The sequence below is a fragment of the Myotis yumanensis genome, unplaced genomic scaffold, assembly GCF_028538775.1.
Source record: "Myotis yumanensis isolate MYYU_CA2020_CCGP unplaced genomic scaffold, mMyoYum1.0.hap1 SCAF_7, whole genome shotgun sequence".
NCBI classification, from domain to species: domain Eukaryota; kingdom Metazoa; phylum Chordata; class Mammalia; order Chiroptera; family Vespertilionidae; genus Myotis; species Myotis yumanensis.
In genome coordinates, this window is record NW_027223758.1 from 32,130,188 (window position 1) to 32,154,324 (window position 24,137).

General features: G+C 52.3%; 1 protein-coding gene across 2 annotated transcripts; it reads left to right on the top strand.

Annotated features, from left to right (window-relative positions):
- Positions 1 to 6,386: 6,386 nt before the first annotated feature.
- SDCBP2 (syndecan binding protein 2) lies at positions 6,387 to 23,986 on the top strand. 2 transcript variants are annotated; one of them, XM_070420072.1, is made up of 9 exons: positions 6,387 to 6,461; positions 14,148 to 14,220; positions 14,820 to 14,889; positions 15,606 to 15,706; positions 20,106 to 20,264; positions 20,867 to 21,042; positions 21,119 to 21,290; positions 23,177 to 23,268; positions 23,488 to 23,986. In XM_070420072.1, exons 2-9 carry the CDS (start codon positions 14,167 to 14,169, stop codon positions 23,540 to 23,542), a joined length of 879 nt encoding a protein of 292 aa, XP_070276173.1. In that variant the 5' UTR covers positions 6,387 to 6,461; positions 14,148 to 14,166; the 3' UTR covers positions 23,543 to 23,986. The 2 variants fall into 2 exon arrangements, with proteins under 2 accessions (XP_070276173.1, XP_070276172.1); XM_070420071.1 differs by lacking the exon at positions 6,387 to 6,461 and adding an exon at positions 9,586 to 9,822.
- The last annotated feature ends 151 nt before the right edge of the window (positions 23,987 to 24,137 follow it).

Sequence of the window (24,137 nt, forward strand, 5' to 3'; positions counted from 1 at the left end):
CTTTTATGAGATGGCCAGTCAGGTACAGCATAGAGGAGAGGCTCAGAAAAAGTTTCTTAGACTCTCTGGTCCTAGAGACGGGAGGAACGCATGCCACTCAGGGCCACGTGGTCTCTGCTGCCGGTGGCCCGGCCACTGCACTGGGAGAAATACAGGATCCGCCCTAATCGGTTTGGCTCAGTGGATAGAGCGCTGGCTTGAGGACTGAAGGGTCCCGGGTTCGATTCCGGTCAGGGGCATGTGCCTTGGTTGCAGGCACATCCCCAGTAGCGGTGTGCCGGAGGTGGCTGATCGATGTTTCTCTCTCATCGATGTTTCTAACTCTCTGTCCCTCTCCCTTCCTCTCTGTAAAAAATCAATAAAACATATTTAAAAAAAAAAAAAAGAAATACAGGATCCGAGGGATAGAATGGAAAAGGTGATCACTTCTAGAGTAACCATCTCAGGGAGAGTCCAACCTAAACTTATGGTCCAGAAAGGATGCAAGTAATTTCTGTATGTCTGATCTTCTACCACATTAAGAACTGTGCTGCGCCAGCACGGCCATGGGTGAACCTGAGGTGGGGTAGAGAAAGATTAGAAACAACAGACAAGAGAATAAAGCTGGGGCTAGGTGGGACCCTGCCCTCTGATTAGAGAGACAGTGCCATGGCCTGCAAGCCGAGTCTTTATATTATTTTATTTTATTTTTTTAAATATATTTTATTGATTTTTTACAGAGAGGAAGGGAGAGAGAGAGTTAGAAACATCGATGAGAGAGAAACATCGATCAGCTGCCTCCTGCACACCCCCTACTGGGGATGTGCCCACAACCCAGGTACATGCCCTTGACCGGAATCAAACCCGGGACCCCTCAGTCCGCAGGCCGACGCCGAGTCTTTATTTTATAGCCAGATTCCAGGAGGCAAAGTAAGGGCGTGGTCAAGGGTTTACAATGTTCAAATCTACTCAATTACATGCACCTGATCAAGCTTTGTTTACTTGCTGTACCTCCCGCAGCCCATATCAGCCACGTGGGACCACAGGTTCGGACCATAAGTAACCTGCCCAAACACTGTAGCCGCTCTCCACAAAGAACAGTAATGGATCATTTCTCACTTGGATAATGCAGTAAATCCAGTAACATGGATGGAAATATAATAGTTCAAATGTAGTTAGCACGTCCCCTGAGCCAGGCATTAAGCGAGAGTACTTTATTTGTGCTAATAAATACAAAGTGAAATCATTTTCCCCATCTCACAGGTGAGGAAACTGAGGCCCAGAGAGGTCATTTGCCCAAGGTCACATAGCCTAACAGTACGGATTTGAGCCTAAGCTGTGCCCCCTTCAGGATGTCACGTCGGGGTATTGTGAGGGCCTTACAGGTCAGGGTCTCTGGCCAGTGCCTGCACTACCAGGCAAGGGGCTGAGGTGCTGGGTGGGGCTAAGTGGGGGACAAGTGTGAGGAACTGTCGGACATTAGCCCCCTGGGCATCTGACTCGGCTACCACCTGGGACATCTGTGACTCAGCCGTGAGGGATGGGAGACTCCTGGAGCCCAGGCAGCTCCATGCGACTTACAGTCAAAGCCTGGCCTTCCCCCTCGGGCTGCGTGGTCTTGGACAAGGTGCTTCACTCTCTGAAGCCGGGGCTGCTGTGAACAATAGAGGAAACCAGGTAATGCCCCAGGCCCAGCAGAGCACCCAACATGGAGAAGGGGCCAACCAAAGACCTCTTCCTGTTATCATCATCCCACGGTGAGGAGCCGCCACGGTGACCTGCCATCCAGATCCCATGCAGAGGCAGGCGTGCACAGCGGGTACTTCTCTGCCCAGAGCCCTGCTGCAGGTAAGGCCATTTTCACTTAAACCAGATAACTTGTATTTCTGTAGCTTATAGCTGGACTGAGTCCATGAGGAAGTCGGAAACTAACGTTTACTGAGCGCCAGCTGTGTCCTAGGTACGGTGTATGACTAATTCATTTAATCCTCAAGATAAGCCTGTACAGCAGGTCCCAATATCCCCATTTGTAGATGTGGAAACGGTAGCTCAGAGAGGTTTAGTAATGGGCAACGTCATAGATCTGGGCCTCAGATTTGATGCTGCAGCCCTGCCCAGCCCATCTTTTATTTATTTATTTAAAATATTTTTATTGATTTCAGAGAGGAAGGGAGAGGGAGAGAGAGAGATAGAAACACCAAATGATGAGAATCATTGATTGCCTGCCTCCTGCAGGCCCCACACAGGGGGTCAAATCCGCAACCCGGGCATGTGCCCTTGACCAGAATTGATACTGGGACCCTTCAGTCTGTAGGCCAACACTCTATCCACTGAGCCAAACCTGCTAGGGCCCAGCCCATCTTTTAAATAAGTGAGCCATTAAATCTATCACTGTGATTGATTTTCCTAGGAGGGGTATTTATTCACTCAGTAAGTACTTACTGAGAGCCCACTGTGTGCCGGGCAGGGCCCTCGGACAGGGGTGGGAACATCTGGCCCTCGGGCCGAATAAGGCCCAGGAAATCATTTGTTCTGGCCCTGCCATGGCATAAGGGGTGAGTTAATTAAATGTTTGACCAAATATAGCAGGCTAATTTTTAAGTTGATAATTTTGTGTGGCCTGTGAATGATGTTATAAATATCCAAATGACCTTGGGCAGAAAAAAGCCCCCCTCCCCCCCCCCACCACCACCTTAGGACTAAGAATCTCCCTCACAGACAAGCCCCTGCCCTCAAGGAGCACCCACTGGGACCGGGTGGCGCAGAGGTTTCACCTTGGGGCAGAATCCAGGTGGAGGCAGCCGTCTTTGACTTTATTGTGAGAGGATTCTGAGCCACCCCTGGGCTCAGCAGGGAGGACAGTCAATGTTTGGTTACTTAGGTCTGACAAGGGTGCTGTTAGGGAGTTTCTGACTGTATGCTGGATATTAGATACCCGTTTTAGACTTTTGAAGATTGTTCATACCAATGTGTAAAAAACCAGAAATATCTCCTGGTCAGAGCACAGTTTCCAATTTTATTTTGAATATAGTTACTGTAAACCTAATTACTAGGCTCTGCCCTCAAGGAACTTAGGGTCTAGCCTACAGTACACATGAACAATAAGAGGTGATTGCTATCAAAGAACAAACTGGAAGGTCTGATCCAGCCCTCAGAGGTGGGGCAGGCCACATGATGGGGGTGACTGGGGAAGCTTCCTGGAAGAGGGGCTCAGTGGATCTGGCTGGGTGGAATGGGGGCAGGGGGAAGGCGTTCCAGAAGCAGCAGCACAGGCAAAGGTATGGAGGTATGAGGTGGGAATTGGACTGGAGAGGATTCCCACCTGGCTAGGAAGAGGTGCTGGGGAGACAAGGTTGAAAAGGTAATAAATGAGTGTGGGGGGGTAGACCATGTGGCTTCAATGTGAGGTCTGGGAGTTTGTCTTTCCCTAACCCACCCTCATTTGACCCTTCAGTAGTGGATCACTAAAGACTTTGAGCAAGGTCATGCCCAGTGAAAGAAACTTGGTGGCTGAAATAGGGATGTGAGAGATGGGAGGTGGCTCGCATGCTATGGAACATGTAAGTGGGGGTTTGGGGACCTGGGTCCTAGTCCTAGGTCTATACTGAGGTGCTGTGTGACCACAGGCAAGTCCTTTTCTCTTCTGGGCTGGTTTTCCTCCATCTTCTCTTTTTAAAAAAATATATTTTATTGATTTTTTACAGAGAGGAAGGGAGAGAGATAGAGAGTTAGAAACACCGATGAGAGAGAAACATCAATCAGTTGCCTCCTGCACACCCCCTACTGGGGATGTGCCCACAACCGAGGTACATGCCCTTGACCAGAATCGAACCTGGGACTCTTCAGTCTGCAGGCCGACGCTCTATCCACTGAGCCAAACTGGTAAGGGCTCCTCCATCTTCTCTTAAAGGCCCTTTCAGACCATGACTAAAGGAATTGAGGTGTGTGTGTGTGTGGCGGAGGAGGAGGGCTGTCATTTGGTTTAGTCAGGATCTCTATTTCCTACTTTTCTTTGGCCTTGAAGACCTGGCCCAAGGGGGCCCATCACCCACGGTTTACTTCATGCTCAGGACCACGTGGCACAGCCCTGGGTGTGTCCACACTTCAGCTTCAAGCTGCATTTGTCTCACAGAAGAGAAAACATGGCTTGGAGCCACTTTCCAGCGTGTAACTAGGAAAGGGGCTTCCCTCTCGCGCCTGCTCACAGGGAGGAAAGGAGCCACGGAGAGAGGCCTTTCAAGCACCTGGGGCAGGATCTTCACTTCCACAGGCAGGACTGGAAGGGACTTCCAAGCCTGTATGTGGAGAATCTTTATGAGTTTATTTGAGCCAAACTGATGACAACTGCTGGGAGGCAAAATCCCTATGGACTGAGAAAATTCGCTGGAGAATGCAGCTTATTTTATACGCTGGGATAAAGGGAGAAGGGAGGGAGGGTTCCTTGAAATCCATTAGTGGTAGATTAAGGAGGCGGGAGAAAGCAAAGTGGGGACATCTCTGGGATTGGATAAAAAGGCAAAATAGAGAAACCCTATTGGTGTTTACCTTGGTGGGTACAGGATAGTTAGTGAACATTCACAGCACATGGAGAGGCTACGCCGGGAACAAGGTATCAAGGAGCGGTTCCAGGACCTCCTGCTCCGGTGCAGGCAGCTGCGCCTTGATGGGCCTGGAAAAGGCTACTCTGCCATTTCAGAGGTGTGCTCTCTTAGTGTGAAAAGACAGTAGACGGGTTCACTTAAGGTAAAGATCCACCTTTGCCCGGGAAGCTACAGGCCTAGGATGTGACTCCCGTCCCTGTCCCCCTCCCGCCCCGTGACCCGCTTTCAGTTAGGAATTTCAGCGTTCAGATCCTCCTCTGTGGTTACTTTCAGCCTCTGAGTTTGTAAAGCCACCATGCAGGCCTCCCTGAGCTTGTCAGGGTTAGTATGTGGCCCCCTTTTCGTCCACTGTGCTACATTAATAACAGCTGCTTTTCTTGCTATTGTCTCTTATATTTCCTATGGGACTCTTGGCTGTAAGCTCCTCAGAGGGGAGCAGTTCCCTCCTCCAGGGGGCCGAGCACCAGCCGGGCCCCTGGTCAGGGTCTGACACCTGAGGTTAGTGGCAGCTCCACCCAGGCTTGTCATGGGGACCGACCCGGACCTGCCTGGCCTGGTGAGCAGCCCTGATACTCACCCCACCCTGTGTGGGTGCCCTGCGTCATCACATGGGACTGCCCCGCACACAGGGCACCAAGTGTGACAGGCACCTCGGTACAACTAAACACCAGGAACTAAACACAATTTGTCCTCCTTCCTGTTTAATTTTATGTGATTATTTTTGGGGGATATGTAATACATTCAAATGTTTCAAAATTTAAAAGGCACCAAAAAATGTGCTATAGAAAAGATCCCCTCCTACCCCAGCACACAGCCAATCTAAATTCCTTTCTAAAACAAACTTAATTTGCTTTCTCTTTGAAAAATCATAAGCACTCAAAGCAAAAACTAACTTTGAAACAAAACAAACTCCACCACCTTAGAATATACACAAAAGTACAAACCCAAAACCCCACCCACCATCCAGATTTTCAGCATTTAGTATAGGCCTTCCCAGAACGTTGTCAATGCAGATCCACTTTCAAAACAATAAAAGCACAAGAAGAGTATCACAGTCCTGATCATGCCAGTATCTCAGGGACATTCCTCATGGCTTCTTCCTTAAACAACGTTGATAGCTGTGTGATCGTCCATAGGTACTGACTTATAATCAGACCTCATGATGAGCATTTGGGATTTCTAGATTTGCCTATTATAAGCAACATGGTGATGGTCCCTGAGACCTCACTTGTTTGTTTGCCTACTTGTTTGTTTATTTTTTAATATATTTTTATTTCTTTCAGAGAGGAAGGGAGAGGGAGAAATATCAATGATGAGAAAGAATCACAGATCAGCTGCCTCCTGCACACCCCCCAGTGAGGACTGAGCCCACAACCCTGGCATGTGCCCCTGACTGGAATCGAACCCGGGACCCCCCAGTCCGCAGGCCAACGCTCTATCCACTGAGCAAATCGGCCAGGGCTATTTTTTGTAACATATTCCCAGAAGAGGAAATGCTGGATCACGATTTTTTAAGACCCTGGATACCCCTCAAACTGCCTTCATGTTCAGCAGGACTGGTGTCCAATGAAAATCTGAAGGCCAAGAAGTTTTGGTTCAAATCTCTCTTAATAGTAACAGCTGTGTGTGCCCCAAACCCACCTCCACATCTAGACAAAGGCCAGAGCCCTCCTCTGGGCCTGGTGACCTCTGTTTGCCCGGCCCCAGAGAATTACCTGGGCCTGCCCCGGTCCCAGGCCTGGTGAGTCAGCTGACCAGGAGCGGGCACCACCCTCCAGGAGCAAGAACGCAGTTGCGACAAGGGCCACCACCTTCCAGGGAGGGAAACAGACTCTCTGGGCAGTGACTGGAGGAGGACGTGCAGCAGCTCCAGGCCTGCAGGTAAGATCTGCCGCCCCCTTCACCCCAGCTCCCCTATAGACTGGGGCCCAGGTAAGCGAGGTTTGTTCTCACCCTGTCCTGAGCTTTTTGGGATTTCCCAGGCAGTTTCCTTTCCAGGTGCTTCACTCTGGGAGCGAAATGTGAACTGGGGTTTCCTCCTCTGATCCCAGCCCTGGGCCAGGTTTGAGGGCTGAGAGATCTTTATCCAGGCCAGGGCCCCAGCCTCCTTCTGCCTGCCTGTGAGGGTGCTCAGGGAGACGGGACCCATACTTTACCCCTCGAAGTGGGCCCTTAAAGGCCAGGCAAAAAGAAGCCGATTTCCACAAAACGGAGTGCAGGCCTCCGTTTCTGTTACTTACTTCTCTGCCTGAGGCTGTTTCTATCCACAGCCTCCCTACCACAGCCAGGAACATCTTGGGCCAGTGGCTTGACCCCTCTAAAACCTGGTTTCCCCATTTGGAGACTGAAAATACCCCTAAAATCAGGAGAACTGAGTGAGGTAATGGACATGAGGGGCCAGGACGTGCCCTCCACACAGCAGAGCCCCAGCAATGGAAAGGGTGCTTAAAATGCAGCCGATGTGCCGGGCATGCACTGCTGTGACTGCTTTGCCCAAACTAATAAGTCTTATGCCACCATCACTCCTTACCTGGGCTCCCCCTGTCCATTGTGGCCCCTCCAGTCGATTTTCTAAACATCAGCAAGAGGGGGCCCATTAAAATGAAACTTGGACCCTGTCATTCTGCTGCTCAAAATTCTCCAGAGGCCCCAGGGTAAAGGCCAAGTCCTGGCCAGGACCCACCAGCCCTCCAGGCACTGCGACTCCTCCTCTGGACCACTGACTGCCTCACTGGTCAGATGTTCCCTAGACACAATAGGCAGCCCTACCTCAGGTGGCAGTGCTCTGTCCTCGGCCGGACTGCTCTCCCCTACCCTTCAGGCTTTCCTCGTCACCCACCACCCCCTCCCCAAGCAGTGAGGCTCTTGCAGACCTCCTGACACTCTACCCTCCACCTCTTACCTTTCTCCCCATCGCTTCCCACCACCTCACACAGCAGAAGCACTTACTTATCCTCAGCCAGGAGGTTAGCGCTCCTCCGGGGCAGATTTCTCTTTTGTTCAATGCCTTACCACTGGCCCCTAGAACAGAGCTGGGATGGAGGTGCTCAGTAAATACCCTGAGTGAACAACAGCTAATGATTGCTGTGTGCCCTTCAGGTGCCCAGCACTGTGGTAAGCGCTTTCCATACAAAGCTTATCTCTATTTAAGAATCTTTTCACCTCCACAGTAACGCTGTGATGCATGCATTGTTCCCTGCATTACAACAGAAATGACGTTCAGAAGGGACTTGTCCATGCTTGTTCTCACAAGGTCCTGGCTCCTGCCCTGCCCTGCCTCTCCTGGGCTGGCTGGGGAGCACCTGCATTCTCTGAAGAAGTCCCCAGCTTCTCTCCAGCAGGCAGGACACCCTGAGAGGAGGAGGGGGTCTGTGCCGGTGGCCTAGCAACAGCCTCTTTCTTTCCAACTCACCATAATCCTGGGCTAATTTGGCCTTCCAGGAGCTACTCCTCTGCCGCTCTAGCCCACGCTTCCCTCCTGCACACTGTCTTCTGAGATGGATGAGTTGTCCACAGAACAAGTGGGAGTCCCTCGCCTCAGCTCTCGGGAACACAGTGTCCCAGAGGAGCGTTCTCACCCCGAGTCCAAAGATGCGGCTGAACTCTGAGGACCTGACTGCCAACGTGTTGTGGGTGTTGTTATTGCTGATATAAAAAAATAGTGAGGCTGAGGGATGGGCATTCTGCAAAGTGCAGCGGGAGAAGAAAATTCCTTCCAGAGGGGCTAACTGTGCGATTCCATCAGCACTGAACTGAGCAAATTCGTCCCTTGCCAGTGTGTGGGAGCCAGATGTTCAATCTGCCTCATTAGGCTGACTTATCTCCCTTTCTAGGCCCAGGGTATTTGTTCAAAGACTTCTTGGGCTTTCTCTTCCCTTTGTGTCTGCTTTTCCATTTCTTTAAGAAATGGTAACCGGACGCCTGCTGGGTGCCAGGCCCTGGGCTCAGTACTGGGGATTCAGAAATGAGCAACATTCTTGACCAGAGAGGGAAGACAGGCAAACAAATACAAAGCAGTGGAAATCCCACCCAGAAATGCCAAAGGCCTTGATCACAGCAGGTGATTAATCAGCATTAGTGGAGTAAATGTTGAATAGGTGAATATCAATCCTGTGGTCTAGAAAAGGGAGGCTGTGGGTGTGGGCATTTTGGGGAAAATTTAGAATTGGAGTCCACCAGATGAATAAGGGGGAGGGAGAAGGCGTGACTGGCATTGAAGTCAAAGGGCACAGCCATGAACAAGCAGGCTGAGTTTTAGGATCGGCTGTCTGGAATGAATGAAATGCAAGGTGAGTGCAGAAGAGGGTGAGATTGGAGTTGTACCAGGAGTCAGGTCATGGGAATGTGAATACGAAGTTGAAGTTTGAGATGTATCATAAGGAAAAGAGCTGGGTCTGGATGACTTCACGAGCAGGTGCTGAGGATAACTCCCAGGCTTCTGGCTTAGACCTTGGGTTGATTTGGTGGGGAAAATGGGTTCAGGCGGTAGTAAAGATGTGGAAGGCGGCTGGACTCCTGGCCTGGGCCTCCCTGTCCCTGGAATAGCACCCCCCACTCCCACCCTCCTGAACCTCCATACTTCGATCTTCTCAGGGTCTCCTTCCTTCCTCCAAGTGGCCTTTTGTCCTGCACTCCATAAACCCACCCGCCTGAACCCCTAGTAAAATGCAGTGGGTCCAATTTTGCTGTAGGAAGTGATCTGCTCGGCCAAGCACAAGTCCCCTAACCTGGGCAGCAGGGGCTCAAACCCCTCAGTCACCCGGCTGGGAACACTGGGTGGGTCAGTGTGGAGTGGGGCGAGGCACTTGCGGCTCAGGGCCAGGCAGGTACAGGCACCGCCCCCCCCACCCCCCCCAAGAAACCGGTGAGAGAGTGGGCGGGACAGTGACGTCACAAAGGGTAGGAACTAGTCGGTCAAAGACGCTTCCGAGTCCTAAGGAGCCAGGGTGTGTGTAGGTTCAGATTCCTTTTCAGTTTGAGCAACAGGCAGCGGGAAACGCAGGAGTGTTGACTGCCCGCCTCCGCTCCCACAGCCGCCTTGGTACAGAGCTTTGTCAGCGGTGAGCAGCTCAACGCACCGATTGCTTCGGAGGCAATAAATGGCCCTCAGGGGTCCGTGGCCACGGGGCACAAGCCCCTTTAAAGCTCGATTTGACCCGCAGCCTCCAGCCGGTAAAGAGAGAACCGCGGGGCCTGGCCAAGCCTTCTTCCTGCCTCTTAATCTGCTTTACCTGATCTTTTTGTGAGTGCCTTGCCAACCCTGACAGCGTGGCTCAGTGGTGGGGCAGGGACCTATGAACCAGGAGATCATGGTGGGGTTGGGGCACTTGCCCGGGTTGCGGGCTCCATCCCCAGGGCTGGGCGCGCAGGGGGCAGCCGATCAGTGATTCTCATCATTGCTGTTTCTCTCTCCCCCCTTCCGCTCTGAAATCTACAAAAATATATTAAAAAAGAAAGAAGGAGGCCGAGTGGATTCTAGTAACCAACCACGCCAACAACCCACCCGGCGGGGAAGCGGGCATTTCCAACCCCGCAACCGGAAAGCATTTTGGGCAGTGGTTCTCAACCTTGGCTGCACATTACCATCACCTGGGAATCTTTTTAAAATCCTGATTTCTGGGCCTCATCCTCCGGAAATTCTGTTTCTTTGTTACTAATGTTGTGCCCCACCCCATAACAAAGAAACAGAATTTCCAGAGGATGAGGCCCAGAAATCAGGATTTTAAAAAGATTCCCAGGTGATTCTAATGTGCAGCCAAGGTTGAGAACCACTGATTTTGGGAGTCGCCCGCAGCCCGCGCTGGCCGGGTGGGCCAGACGCATGCGCCCTAGACGCCACCGCGCACCCTAGCGGCCTGGCGGGGCCTCTGCGCAGTCGCCGTAGCCCATAGCAACCGGGAGCGGTCGCTTCCGGCGGGAATCGGACTGCGAGGGGATTGGAGTCCGAGTGTCTGGAGATCGATGAACAGGCGGCCTGACCGACTGGGAAGCCGGCCTGGGGTGCAGCACGAACCCCAGGGACCCCGGGGCGCTCTCTGGGCCCCGGGCATGGAGTCTGTGCTTGGCGGCTCCCATTTGACAGCGGGGATTGCGGCTGAGGGAGGGGGCGGGTTTGTCCACAGCGGCCATTTCCTCCGTAAGAAATTGATAGGATGCCCTCCCTGCCTTAGAACAAGGAGAGAGGAGGGCGGTGAAAGTAATTTATAAGATGCACTTCACTATTGGGCTACACCCGATCATGCTCGTCCCTGACAAAATGATTGTTTGGATTATTAAAACACAACATCCAACTGAATTTTGCCAACAGTTTATAGTTGACATTTAAAAAAAAATACATTTTATTGATTTTTTACAGAGAGGAAGGGAGAGGGGTAGAGAGTTAGAAACATCGATCAGCTGCCTCCTGCACACCTCCCACTAGGGATGTGTCCGCAACCCAGGTACATGCCCTTGACCGGAATCGAACCTGGGAACCCCTCAGTCCTCAGGCCGACGCTCTATCCACTGAACCAAACCAGCCAGGGCTATAGTTGACATCTTAAGTCGCAGGCGTGGAATCACTGTGGCAGCTACAAATGCAGACACGCATGGGTGTGTGCTGGTGACTGACCTGTGGTGAGAAGGATCGACAGTGATGTTCCAAAATGGTGAACAAACAAAGTATAACTTCCCTCGATTAACCTGGTTCATGCACTTCTGGATAATTTATTGTATGTGAAAGCCGGGGGGGCGGGATTTTGTGTATTTTGTATTTGTATATAAAACAGGTTATAAGCAGGTGTTTTGCCTCCCTGAAGGTTTGCAGGACAGAGACATTTACTGTGGTGAATTATTCCGTGCATGACAAGAGGCCCAGGTCCCTGCTCCCTGCTTCCTGAAGGCTAGTTGTGTCCCCTCAAAATGCCCTCACAAAATTCCACTCTGGGCTTTTGGAAACACTGATTTATTCAGTCAAATAAGTTTTGCCAGCCTTCGCGTGCTGGGCACGTTTGGTGGGGAGGCATGGAGTGGTGAATGGAGTGGGTGGGAGGGCGGGAGGGAGGCCCCCGCCCTTCTGAGGTTGGGTCCAGTGTGAGAAAATGCCCAGATAGTAATCGTATGATATGCTAAACAGGCCCTAACCGGTTTGGCTCAGTGGATAGAGCGTCGGCCTGCGGACTGAAGGGTCCTGGTTTCGATTTCGATCAAGGGCATGTACCTTGGTTTCGGGCACATCCCCAGTAGGGGGTGTGCAGGAGGCAGCTGATCGATGTTTCTAACTCTCTACCCCTCTCCCTTCCTCTCTGTAAAAAAAAAAATCAATAAAATATATTAAAAGAAATATGCTAAACAGCTTGGTAATAGAGGCAGTACAGCTCAGGTTAGGAACAAGAGAAGGCCCAGAGGGTCCTCTGACCTCAAAAACAGAGAAGTAGTTTTTGAGCTGAGCCTTGAAAGGGCGCCAGGCAGAGAAGGTGGCGGGCCAAGCAGAGGGGCCAGCATGACGGAAAGGGCCGGGGCGCCCGCACACAGTAGACGCTCACATTCTGTGAATGGGACACAGCCATGCTTGCTGGCAGGGAGCACTCCCCACTCTGCCATGAACTGCTCAAAACTGCGACAAGGCAGGGGAACACCGGCCTCTTGATGCCCCCCAGAGCCCCGGACTGAGTTGGGACCCCGAGCAGGTGACAGTGGTGGAAGGGCCACTGAAACGGAGAAAGGGTTGTGTGGCCCTGGCCTGGGAGTGATTTCCAGGAAGTGGCTCTCTGATTCCCCTCTCCCAGAGGGCAGCTGCTAAAAATACAGCCTCCCTGTTGCTTCATCGTTGGGAAAAAACAGGGCAGGGGTAGCCTCTCACCGCTGTCCGTGCGAGGTTGTGCTGGCACGGGGCGTTTTGGGCAGATGGTACCTGCCGAGGACTGTCCTAAGATAAGAACCTCCCAGAGTATGTGCGCAGGGGGAGGCCACAGGCAGAGGGCCCCCCAGCTGGTCTAAAGGAGGTCAGCGTCAGTCTCCCTCTCCCCCTGGGAGATCCCTGACCTCATGAGATGATCATTTCTTCCCCGAAGGCCAGGCGAGGGCAGGATCTGGAACTAAACGGGCTGGCTGGGTACTTGGGGAATAGGAAAGCACTAGCAGCCCCTCCGGAGGTAGGCTGAGTGTTGCTATGCATGACCCCTGCTCTTGCATTGCCCAACGTTCTTATGGTTTTCAATACAATTGGAAGTGAAGCATTTTATATTTCCATATCTTACAATGTTGGCACTAATTCAAAGACCGTGAGAGGTGAACAAGACTGTAGGACCACTGGGCCTTGCTTCCATCTCAGGAAGGCGGGTGTCCTCAGGACATCAAAGCTTTAAAGAGAAAAGTGAGGGCCGGGCAGAGTGCAGTGCTTCTGGCAATATCACCGAGTTAGTCTCCACGCTAGGGGTGAGGGGCTCCATGACAAGTGAGAAGGCCCAGTCCTGCCATTTTGGAACTCCCAGTCGAACAAGGTAGATGGACCATTAAAGAGGCAACTACAGGCAATTGAATAATCAGCATGAGTAAGGACATGGGTGGGGGTGGGGAGAGAGAGCACAAATCAAGGCAGGCTTCCCGAAAGAAGAGTGCTCTGATCTGGGACTTGGAAACGATTAGCAGTTAGCCAGGCAGGAGGTGGAAGGGGTAGAGGAGTATTCAGAGGGAGGGACTAGCATATGCAAAGGCCTGGAGACACGAAAAAAACTCGACTTATTCAAGAATCTGAAAGCAGCCCCTTCCTCACATTTCATCTAGGCAGGAAATAAAGCATCACTTGTAATTCCTTTGAATTTCTTTGGATACCTTGCCCCAAGGTCTTACTGACTCTCCTCTGGGACACGTAGCAGGTATTTGGTAAATGTTCATGGTGCTCCCCCAAGTCCCCATTCCTTCCTGTTCTCTGGAGTTTTTAAATTCTGCTACAGCTTGTGTGCCTTTTTTAAAGAATTTCCGTTGGTCTCACTTCACCGTGGCCAAGATCAAGGCTAGAAATGGGTTATACAGTAGGAACCCAAATGTCCAGAAGTGAAAAGGGGCGTGGGGGGTGGGGTGGGGAGGGAATTCTGAAGGGCCTGCTGCCTTTCTGTTGTAACTAAGTCCCCCCCAACTTGACACTGGACCGGATTCTGTGTGGTGGTGGGGCAATGCTTTGCAAACCCCTAACATAGGCTGGTGTGCAGCGGGTACTCACTACCCACCTGCTGGATGGAATGTAGGCCTCATAAACAGGTCTGATCCTTGAAACAGGGCAGGGAAGGATGTGGCCCCCAGTCCTGCTCTTCCCGGCCAGCATGTCCTGGGTGGTTCCCTGAGCCCGGGTTCTGTAGCCCAGAACCAGTTGAATGTGGTGGGATGGAACTCTGCAAGGGTGGAGACCAGGAGCTGGGGAACCAAACAGACTTGGGTACAAACCCCAGCTCCCCCATTTCCAAAATGGGGGTAATTGTGCCTCCCGGGTATTGTTTTCATCCTGAGAGTGCTGAATGGCTCATGTGGACGGACGGTGGACATGGTGCCTCCTCTCACCTCTCGCTCCTCCTTGCCTTCTGTGCCCTGCAGGGTGTTTCCCGGAGCAGCCATGTCCACCCTGTACCCATCTCTGGAGGACCTGAAGGTGGACCAAGCCGTTCAGGTACGTCGCCAGGCCTGTTAGCCTGGGCCCCCTGATGGAGCCTCAGGGTCACCCAGGGCAGCTAAGGGAGGCTGGTCTTGGACGTCGCTGGGTGGTTGGGCCCCAGGCCTGCAGGTCACCCCCAAAGGGCCTGCTGAGCAGGGCAGGTGCCCAGAGGCCAAGGCAGTGGAGTCGCAGCAGGAATGGAAACAGCCGGGCACCTGTCATGCCTGCTTTGTCCCAGCCTCTCCTCCACCAGGTTCAGTCCCTCCCACACTGTAGGGCAGGCTCCTGGCCTTCTGAGCCCCTTCTCCCTCCATCCCATGTGGTCTCAGTGGGTGTTGAGAGTTTGGGACTTTTTGAGAACTTGGCCCCAATGTTCTGGCTGCTTCAGGGCAAAAATGGGTCATTTGGTGGCTCGTAGAGAACGACCACGAACCTCCCCCAGAAACATGGGCATCTCAGAGACCACATCTACACAGGACCTCAAAGGGTCATGGATGTCTTCCACCCCCCAGGCCCGCCAGCATACATAATGCCTCGCTCCTAGGGTCCAACGGTTCGGGGGGGCAGGGGCCGGTCCCAGACACAGCTGACCAGCACCCCTCACCTCTCCGCAGGCCCAGGCCAGAGACACCCCCAAGATGCCCATCCTGCCTGTGCAGGAGACACCTGTCCCCCAGCCTCCAGGTGAGTGAGTGGGGTGGGGGTGCTCCTGACTGAGAGTGACCTCTTCTGGCATCTCCGAGTGCTGGTCTCTTGTCTGCTACTGTGCTGTGTGCTCTGGACACGTCCCACCTTCACCAGAACCCTTTGAGGGCCGCAGAGGAAACCGGCCCAGTGAGGCACTCACTGCCCTGCTCTGGGCCATCTTCCGTGGTGCCGCCTGAGGGCCAGATGTTGTGGTGGCCCCTAGCGTTGTTCATGGCCGTCTTGATTCAGGTTTTGGCAGCAAACTTGAACTTAGGCTCAATTCTCCCCTCCTCCCTGGGCACAGTGTCCCCAGAGCTGAGCTGCCCTTGGGTCAGACGCCTGCTTCTGTGGATTTCTTAAGAGCAGGGCCCCATGGCCCCAGTGCCAGCCCTGTACTTCGTGTTGGGTGTCTGGCCGGTGCCAAGTAAAGTGGTACATGAGGCACTCGGGGTCCCAGGCTGCTCCTGGAGGGAGTAGGACCCCTGCCCCTCAGACCTGGGGAGAGGACCACCTCACCAGCTCGTGTTCCTGCCTCCTCTCCCACACACCCCATCCCCGGGATACACTGTTCTCGGGGAGAAGCTGCATCCTTGGGCGCTGACAGCATTCCCAGGCCACGTGTCTTAGAAATGAGCCCCCACATTGGAGCCAGGCAGTTGTGGCCAAGCTCACCTTGGTAACACCTTTCTTCCTCCTTCTTCCTTTCCCATCAGTTTTGTACCCAAACCTGGCAGAACTGGAAAATTATATGGGTCTTTCCCTCTCCAGCCAAGAAGTCCAACAGAACCTGCCTCAGAGTCCAGACGGTACCAGTGTAGGTATCTGTCTCGTGCCTGAAGTGGGCACAGATCTTCCAACTCCCCCTCCTTCTTGGTCTTACCTTTGAACCATTCTTGCAGCCCTGTTTCTTGATGGAACTTTCCATTTTGAGCCCTCATTACAAGTGTTGTGGGATTTCATGGGGTCCCGCGGGCCTGGGGGTTGCAGAGCCCTGCCTGCCCTTTGACCCCTCCCTGGCTGCAGGCTGCTGAAGGAGAAGGGAGGACAGTAAACCCAGCCTGCGTCCGGGAGCTGCTCATGAAGGGCTGCCCGTAGCGTGAGAGCAGCCGCGTGGACAGGAGGAGCTCGTCACCCAGCCCTGGCCCCCAAACTAAACAACGTGGCTTGATTCCCGAGCTCCATGGCTCAGGGAGCAAGAGAAATACTGACAGAAACATTCACCTTGAAAACGTGTTCACTCACAGACTCAGTCCCCACGCAGACCCCTCCCAGTTAGGTCCAGCGCCCCTGCGGCCATCTGTCCGTGTCCTTGTCGGCCAGTCTCGGCCTGGCCCGTGAAAATCAGTGGCAAAGTACGGCGGGGACCTGCTGGGCCTGGAGGGTTTCGAGAGGGTGGTGGGAGTGGCACGAGAATGCACAGCCACATGCAAAGCTGCTGACAAGGGAGGATCTCACAGGAGAACGTCGACAAAGATGAGGACATGTGGGACCCTGAGAAAAGCTAGTGGCACTGGGGTGTTTCTCTGAAATGACCCCCTAGATAGTCATGCCGTGAAGTCCACACACCAAGGAAAGAAGGTCATGTTTATCTAGTTCAATTTTAGTCCATTGATTTAATCCCTCTGTTCCAATAATTAGGACATAAATGCATTTAACCTAAGTGTTGATAAAAATATGACAGCTGAATGCATTTTATAATATTTTAAAGTTTTGTTTTTATTTTTAACTTTTTATTTTTAAATAATCATAGATTCACAGGACGTTGCGAAGGACAGAGAAAGGCACCGAAGAGTGTACCCTTCTCTCAGTTTTCCCAATGACTACGTTTTACATAATGATAGCATAATGTCAGAGCAGGCACTGCATTGGGTGCAGGTGTGTCTAGGGTTCTGTGTTGTTTTATCACCTGCAGAGATTCCTGTAACCACCAGCACAATCAGGGTGTTTCATCCCCACCAAGGGCTCCTACGAGCTGCCCTTCATAATCATGCCTGCCCTGCCCCCCCCCTCTCCTGTCCCTTTAAACGTCGTCATTTCAGAATGTCATGTCAGTGGATCCTACAGTGCGTGACCTTTTCACTCAGCATAAGGCCCTGGAGATGCTTCCAGCTTGTCACGTGCATCACCAGTTCCCCCTTTTTACTGCTGAGCCGTGTCCATGGTGTGGATGTGCCACAGTTTGCTTACCCTGTTGAGGGACACTTCAGTTGTTTCCAATTTCTATTACAAATGGAGCTGTTGTGATGTTTGTAGACAGGTTTTGTATGGACATAAGTTTTTATTTATCTGGGATAAATGCCCAGGAGTGCAATTGCTAGGCTGTATGATAAATGAATATTTTCATTTTTAGAGAAATCACTCAACTATTTCAGAGTGGTTTGACCATTTTATTTTCCTGTTAGCAACACACGACAGCCCCAGTTTCTTCACATCCTCACTAGCACTGGGTTTTATCACCATTTTTAGTATTAGCTGTTATGATGGGTGTTTATTGGAATCTTATCAAGGTCTTAATTTGCATTTCCCTAATGGCTAGTGATGTTGAACATCTTTCCATGATCTTATTTACTACCTATATTCTTTTTTTTTTTTAATATATTTTATTGATTTTTTACAGAGAGGAAGGGAGAGGGACAGAGAGTTAGAAACATCGATGAGAGAGAAACATCGACCAGCTGCCTCCTGCACATCTCCCACTGGGGATGTGCCCGCAACCCAGGTACATGCCCTTGACCGGAATCGAACCTGGGACCTTTCAGTCCGCAGGCCGACGCTCTATCCACTGAGCCAAACCGGTTTTGGCTACTACCTATATTCTTTTCAGTGAAATGTTTCCTCCTATCTTTTGCTTATTCTCTAAATGGATTGTTTGCTTTTTTTTTTTTTTTAAATATGTTTTATTGATTTTTTACAGAGAGGAAGGGAGAGAGATTGATAGTTAGAAACATCGATGGGAGAGAAACATCGATCAGCTGCCTCCTGCACATCTCCCACTGGGGATGTGCCCGCAACCCAGGTACATGCCCTTGACCAGAATCGAACCTGAGACCTTTCAGTCTGCAGGCCGATGCTCTATCCACTGAGTCAAACTGGTTTTGGCTGTTTGCTTTTTTAAGTCAAGTTTTTTTTTGTTGTTTTGTTTTGTTAATCCTCGCTTGCGGATATTTTTTCCTTTGCTTTTCAGAGAGAGTAGAAGGGAGGGAGGGAGTGAGAGAAACATTGATGTGAGAGAGACACATGGACTGGTTGCCTCCCAAACTCGCCCTGACTGGGGGGGCGGGGGGCAGAAGTTTACCTGAAACCGAGGTACATGCCCTCGACCGTGCCCTTGCCCGGGAATTGAACCCATCACTCTTTGGTGCGCAGGCCAACACTCTAACCACTGAGACACACTGGCCAGGGCTAAGTCAGGTTTTGAGAGTTCTTTATTGTAGAGTCCTTCATTAGATATGTGGTTTGTAAATATTTTCTCCCAGTGTGTAGCTTCTGTTCTCATCCTATTAAAAGGGTCTCTTGCAGAGCAAAAGTTTTAATTTTGATGGGGTTCAATTTATTGATTTCTTTTCTTTTGTGGGTCATGCTTTGCTGTCCTAAGGAATTTTCACTAAGCCCTAGGTCCTGAAGATTTTTTTTCCTTCTAAAACCATTATAGTTTTATGTTTTACATTTAAATTTATGATTGAATTTGAGTTAATTTTTATATAAGGTGTGGGGTAAAGGTCAAAGTTCATATTTTTGCTATGGATGTTCAATTGCTCCTGTACCATTTGTGGAAAAAACTATTCCTTCTCCATGGAACTACTACTGTTGCATCTCTGTGAAAACAGCTGGCCCTACTTAGGGAGGCTGTTCTGTTTCATAAGTCTCCATCCCTCCATTAATCCACACTGTCCTGGTTGAGTGTGTCTTCTCACTTTCCTTTTGTCAGGATAGTTTTAGCTATTCTAGTTCCTTTGTCTTTTCATATGAAGTTCAGATTAACCTTGCCTAAATCTAGAAAACATCTTACAGGCTTTTGATAGAAATTAAATCTGTATTATCAACTGGGGACATTTGACAGTTTTCCTATTTTCTTCAAATCCATGAATCTCTATGTTTATTTAGATATTCCTTGATATCTTTTATCAGTGTTTTGTAATTTTCAACATACAATTCCTATACATGTTTTGTTAGATTTATAAGAAGTTATAAGCTTTTTTTAAAATTCTCACCTGAGGATATATTTTTCATTAATTTTTTTTTTAGAGAGAGTGGAGGGGAGGGCAGAGGGGCACAGAGAGGGAGGAGAGAGAAACATCGATGTGAGAGAGACATACACATTGATGTGTTGCCTCCTGCACGCACCCTGACCGGGGGTCATGGATTGAGCCTGCAACCAAGGTACATGCCCTGGACCCGGAATCTAACCCACAACCCTTCCGTCTGACGCTCTAACCACTGAGCAACCGGCCAGGGCTTATAAGCTTTTTGGAGTGATCATAAGTGGTATTGTATTTTTAATTTAGGTTTCCACAGGTTCATTGCTAGTATATTGAAGTACACTTGATTTTTGTATGTTGATCTTGTGTCCCGTGGCCTTGCTGAACTCATTTATTAATTCAAGGAGTTTACTTGTAGATTCCTTGGAATTTTCTAGGCCATAATGTCATCTGCAAATAGGGACCATTTAATTTTCCATTTCCAATCTGTATGTCTTTTCTTTTTTTCCTTTCCTTTCCTTTCCTTGCCTTGCCTTGCCTAGCCTTGCCTTATTGCTCTGACTAGTTCTTTCAGTCCTATATTTAATAGTAGTGGTGAGCTTGGACATGTTACCTGTTCTGGATCTTAGGGGGAAAGCATTCATTTTTACTTTTAGACTAAAATCAAACTGAGCCCACTTTTTCCCATTGGTCACTATTGCTGTTTTGTAATTTTATTTACTTTTACTTAAAAGTGAATTTTAAAGAGGTCTTTACCTGATATCAATTAGCCTTGGAAAACGAGGGCCTCTTTTCTGTATAGCCCTGCTCTTTCCTCATTTTCCTGGCTGTTTTTCAAGGCCGTGGACTTGGATGCCCCCTAGCGGCTTCATGGAGTCATGTCCCCTCTGGGCTCCAGCCGATAAGTGTGTGATCTGCTGGTGGGCGAGGCCCCAGGGCCCATTCCATTCTCCTTTCCCCCTCCTTTCGAGGCCCCAGGGGCCCGCTGACCCCCTCCTCCCCTGCTGTCTGCAGACGGTGGTCTCTGGCCCCTCGCCGGGCCAGGTGGTGGCGCCGGTGTCCGGGAACAGCCTGGGTGTGCGGCGTGCGGAGATCAAGCCCGGGGTGCGTGAGATCCACCTTTGCAAGGACGAGCGCGGCAAGACGGGGCTGCGGCTGCGGGCCATCAACAAGGTGGGGCTGGCGGCCTGGCGGGAGCGGGGTGGTGGGCAGCACCCGTAAGCAGCCTGAGCCACCCGAGCCCCGCGCCTTCGGGGCTTTGGCTGCACAGCCCAGCAGCTGGGGAGGGCATTGCGGGGTGGGGGTGGGGGTGGGGAAGATGCAGAGGGTGCTGGGAGCAAGGCCCACCTAACTCCCAAGCCCAGCCCCTTCCTCTTAGCCCCTCCCCCAAGGCCCAAGGCCTGGCACTGGATTGCTGCAGGGACCCACCAGCTGCCTCTCAGGGGCTCCTGCTGCTCAGAGCCTCCCTTCCCCGTGTCCCCCGACTCACAGGGATCTGGCTGCCAGGCGGCTGTCCGTAGGGCCTTGATGCCATTGTGAGAGGCTGCGGTCCAGTGTTTGGGGGTGCAGCCTCCAGCCAGGCTTGAAATTCTGCCTCCGGTGCTCCCTAGCTGTGTGGCCTGGGAGTTTCCGCACCAGGAAAATGGGGAGCCAGTGCACCTGCTGGCAGAGCTGTCGTCTCCGCACCCTACAGGCCCCCAGAGCATCAGGAGGAAACACCTAGGAGGAGGGACCTGGGTCGGTGGGCGCGCTGACTGATGCCCTGCCTCTTCCAGGGACTCTTCGTGCAGCTGGTACAGGTCAACACCCCTGCATCCCTTGTGGGGCTGCGCTTTGGGGACCAGATCCTGCAGATTGACGGGCGCGACTGTGCCGGTTGGAGCACAGACAGAGCGCACCGGGCAGTGAAGAGGGCTTCCGCAGAGAAGATCGTCATGGTTGTTCGGGACCGGTGAGTGCCGGCGGCAGGAGCTCCTCTGTCCGCCTGCAGCCCCGACCCGAGCCCAGCTCACTGTCCCTCTCCGCAGGCCTTTCCAGCGGACGGTCACCATGCACAGGGACAGCACCGGCCACGTGGGCTTCGTCATCAAGAAGGGGAAGGTGGTCTCTGTGGTCAAAGGGAGTTCCGCAGCCCGCAACGGGCTCCTCACCAACCACTACGTGTGTGAAGTGAATGGGCAGAACGTCATCGGGCTGAAGGTAGGCCAGCGGCCGGCTCTGCCCCAGAGCTTCAGGGGCAGGAGGCTGCTGGGAGGTGGGAGGGCCCATGTCTGTGGGCACCATCCGCGCTTGTTTCTTCATCCTAAGGTTGCTTCGAGGAGTCGATAAGACAGTCAGTACATAGAACTTTGGGCACATGGCCAGTGCTCAGTAAATATTAGCTATTGATACTAACATGGAGGTCAAAGGAGTGACAGAAAGAGGGGGTGTGGTGACATGTGAAAGGCCACCGGTGCCCAGGTGGCTACGGGCTGCATGAATACCTCCCTACTTGTGTGGTACTTCTGTTTGCATCCCAGATCACGTGACAGGAATGTTTCTGAAAACAGTTCTTCAGAAATCCATTTCTGACCTCTGTTCACTTTTTGAGGGAATGTGTGTAGCGACTTTTATTTTTGAAAAATATAAGTGGTCTCGAGTCAGTGCTAGGGGCATGGACTGAAGGTGGGTGCCTGCAGGGAATGGACCACAGAGCATGCCGAGTCACATGGCTTTTGGTCCCTGAACAAGTGAAAGTTATGTTGTCCTAACCTGATGCTGCTCCCTGGGTAAGAGGGGTTCTCATCGCAGGCGTGATTTAGATGAGGCCCTTCCCCTCCTGCAGCCAGGGCTCTGGGCTCACAAGGCAGGTCCCCCTGCAGAATGGCCTGGGTGGTGGCATTCATTCTCCGCCCCTCACAAGGGCCATCACCAAGCCTTTCCTGTCACATCTGCTTCCCTGTGCCCGGTAGTCTCTCCGCCTTCCCTGGAGGCAGGTTCTGGTAGCTCACTGTGATCAGGAAGTGCTTCCTAATGTCTGTCCTAGATCCTTCCTGCTGCATCTCTGCCCTCAGGGATCAGGCGTGACAGTCCGAAGGGAACCCCCATACCTGAAAAGCTGGCACACTGGTACCAGTTCTGAGTAGCCGGCTCTTTCGGATATGAATGAATCCGTCCTTTGAGAGCATTACCGCTCATGGACCCTAACTGAGAGCAGTCATTCTACAGGTGCTGTCGGTCCTCTCCTTTCGGACGGCTCACGGCTGCGTTACGGACTTACCCGTTATCCTGCCAAGCCACCGCGTGTGAGGCTCTTAGGACTGGGCTGGCCCCTTTACAAGTGGCCACAGAGAGCTATGCTGCTTGAGATGATCTTTCCACAGTTCATCTGCTTTCACTCTGGCCATCACTAGTCCTATCCAGCACGTCTTCTCCCCTTTATCCTGAACAACCAGACAACAGAAACCAAGCTAGAGTGAAGTCAAGGCCTCTAGTCTCTGGGCGGGCCAGGGCTCTGCTGCCATCGCTCTAGCTGTTGGGCTGCTCGGCACACTTTGCACGGAGACTTTATGTGTTGTGCTCCCCAGGATCTCATCGGCTTCTGCAGGCCTTTCCTCTTCACCGAGTGAGATGTACGAGGAAGCGGCCCCTGTGGGCAGCTCAGGCTGGCTGGCCAGCGGGCCCGGCGGGGGTGGCGCACCTAATGTTCCCCACGGCATGGCTGTTTTCTTCCTGCTTTGGGGCCAGAACCTGGCCGGGCCCAGGGAGATGGGATAGGAGATGTGGCTGGTGAGATTCGGGGCCTCTGTGGGTGAGGGAAGGAGCGTAGTTCTGTTTGTAGGCCCTGCTCCATCAGGCCCAGGTGACTGGCCCTCGAGGCGAGGGTGGGGAGTGGCCCATTCACAGAGGGGAGCCTCAGGGGAGGTCCACGTTCTCGGTCAAGCAGGGCCTCACCAGGTGTCTGCCTGCGACTCTCCCCTGAGGGCAGCCCTACCCCCGAAGTCAGGTGCCAGTGGCTCCCTAGCAGAGGCCACGCTGACCCATCCACAGCGTTGCCTGCAGTTACCCCTGGCCCCGGGGTGACCGCTCGCTCGCCTCCGCTCTAGGACAAAGAGGTCACGGAGATTCTGGCCGCGGCCGGGAGCGTCATCACCCTGACCATCATCCCCACCGTGATCTACGAGCACATGGTCAAAAAGTAAGGCTCTCCCTCGGTTCTTCCCTCCCCGCCCCTCTGCCCCGCCTCCTCAGAGCTCACACAGTGCACAGCCAGCTGCCCGCCCCACCCACCCCCCTTCAGCGTGGCTGGTGGCCAGAAATCTTAGAAATAAAAGTGGAGGCCCACGTGGGAGGCACAGGCGGCGGGGAGGAGGGAAGGCACTGCCCGTGTGGCCACTGTCGTTGTTGCTGTATCTAGGTTGTCCCCGACCCTGCTCCGCCACACCATGGACCACTCCATCCCGGATGTCTGACGTCCCGGGCAGCTCGCCTCCCTCTCCTGCAGGAACGCAGAGGCCTCAGGACGGCAGGTTTCGGAGACCTGCTGCCTGGAGCCGGGATGTCCTGACAGGGTGTGCTCGGTGGTGTGTGTGTGTGTGTGTGTGTGTGACCGCAGAGCACATCGTCTTCATGTGGAGCACAGGCCTCCTCGGAGCCTGACTTGCCTGGACTACGGCGGCCCAGGGCCACAGGCAGCGGCTTGCGCGGGTTTCAGTGTCGCGGCAGCCGGCTCAGGGCCTCGGGAAGGTGCAGCTGGGTCCCTTTCGAGACGTCACCTCTACCAGGACAGTCCACATTGAGAGAACAGAAGCACATTCCTTGTGAGAATTTTTCCCTTTACTTGATCTTTGACACACACTGTACATGGGTATAACTCCTCACTTACCTTTTGAATAAAGCTTTGATTTTAAGTAAAATTCCTTCCTCCAAAGTCATTGAAAAGTCCGGAATTTCAGTCCCAGGACATGCCAGGCTGGTTTTCTTTTAAGCAATCGTGAGACCAAGGCCTTGCCCATGCATTGCCTCTGAGAGCCGTTAGTGCTCTGACCCGTCACAGGCTGCTTGCCG